The following is a 937-nucleotide window of genomic DNA, read 5'->3' on the forward strand; positions in this document are numbered from 1 at the left end:
GCGGCTCTTCATGTTTGCTTAAGTGGTCTGATCTCAAATTATTAACAAGTTGACATTAAGAGTCGCTTCATACTCGCTCAAGTGTTTAAACTTATAACTTAAGTGGTCCGATATGCAGTTCTTAACTGGTTATTGTTGCGAGGCAATTAGTCTGACGTTTGTCGTTTATACAAGTATAAACAGATAGAAATTACAAAGAAGCAGAAGCCCAAATACTTAACAAAAATTTTCATTTTATTTAATAAATTTAAGTACAGTGGGGCCGAAGTCATTACAAGAGGTAGCCCTAATCTGCTGGAGGGACTTCTACATTGGCCGCCTCCTAGGCCTCCGGAGCCCCCTCGACAACCCTATCAGGCCGACCTCCAGTTGGTCCCCCAAACTCTGCCTCCAATGAAGAGATGTCCAGAGTGGGATGCACCTCCTTCAGTCGACCTAGTAAGCTTTGGGCACTCCATGAGGCCCAGAAGTTGGCGAAGTCGTCATACAGGGATGGTCTTCGAAATGGTCAATGAAGTTCTGGACTACCACCTCCCCTGCAGACTTCAACTCCTCCTTTAAAGAGGCAATCTCTTCTGACTGGGCCTCTGCCTTCTGCCTCAACTCTGCCTTTTCTTTGTTGGAGGCCTCCAGAGCATCGGTGGCGAGCTTGTGGTGCTCATTGGCGTGATCAAGTCACCGAGTCACAGCAGCCACTTGGCATTCTACCTCAGCCGTTCCACTTCTACTTTCGTGATAGTAAGCTGGGCCTTAGCATCTTTCTTTCCCTCCTCTGCCTGCGTGGCTTTGGCCTGAGTCGCCCGCACGACATCCCCGTAATGCATCGCCTCCTCAAGGCGCTTGGCGAGGTACTCCCTCTTAGAGTTCAGATACTTCACCAAGCCCTCAAACTGGATGCTTGTGCTCAGGGCCCGAGCCACATATACGCTGTTCGCGG

At 49.2% G+C, this 937-nt stretch overlaps 1 protein-coding gene across 1 annotated transcript in view; it reads left to right on the forward strand.

Moving 5' to 3' along the window:
- Positions 1–561, forward strand: part of LOC111404749 — a 3,123-nt gene extending 2,562 nt beyond the window's left edge. The window contains exon 4 of the mRNA XM_023033510.1: positions 258–561. Within this exon, the coding sequence (XP_022889278.1) occupies positions 258–561 (304 nt within the window). The remainder of the gene's footprint in view (positions 1–257) is intronic.
- The last annotated feature ends 376 nt before the right edge of the window (positions 562–937 follow it).

Source organism: Olea europaea, chromosome 11 (assembly GCF_002742605.1).
Source record: "Olea europaea var. sylvestris chromosome 11, O_europaea_v1, whole genome shotgun sequence".
NCBI classification, from domain to species: Eukaryota; Viridiplantae; Streptophyta; class Magnoliopsida; order Lamiales; family Oleaceae; genus Olea; species Olea europaea.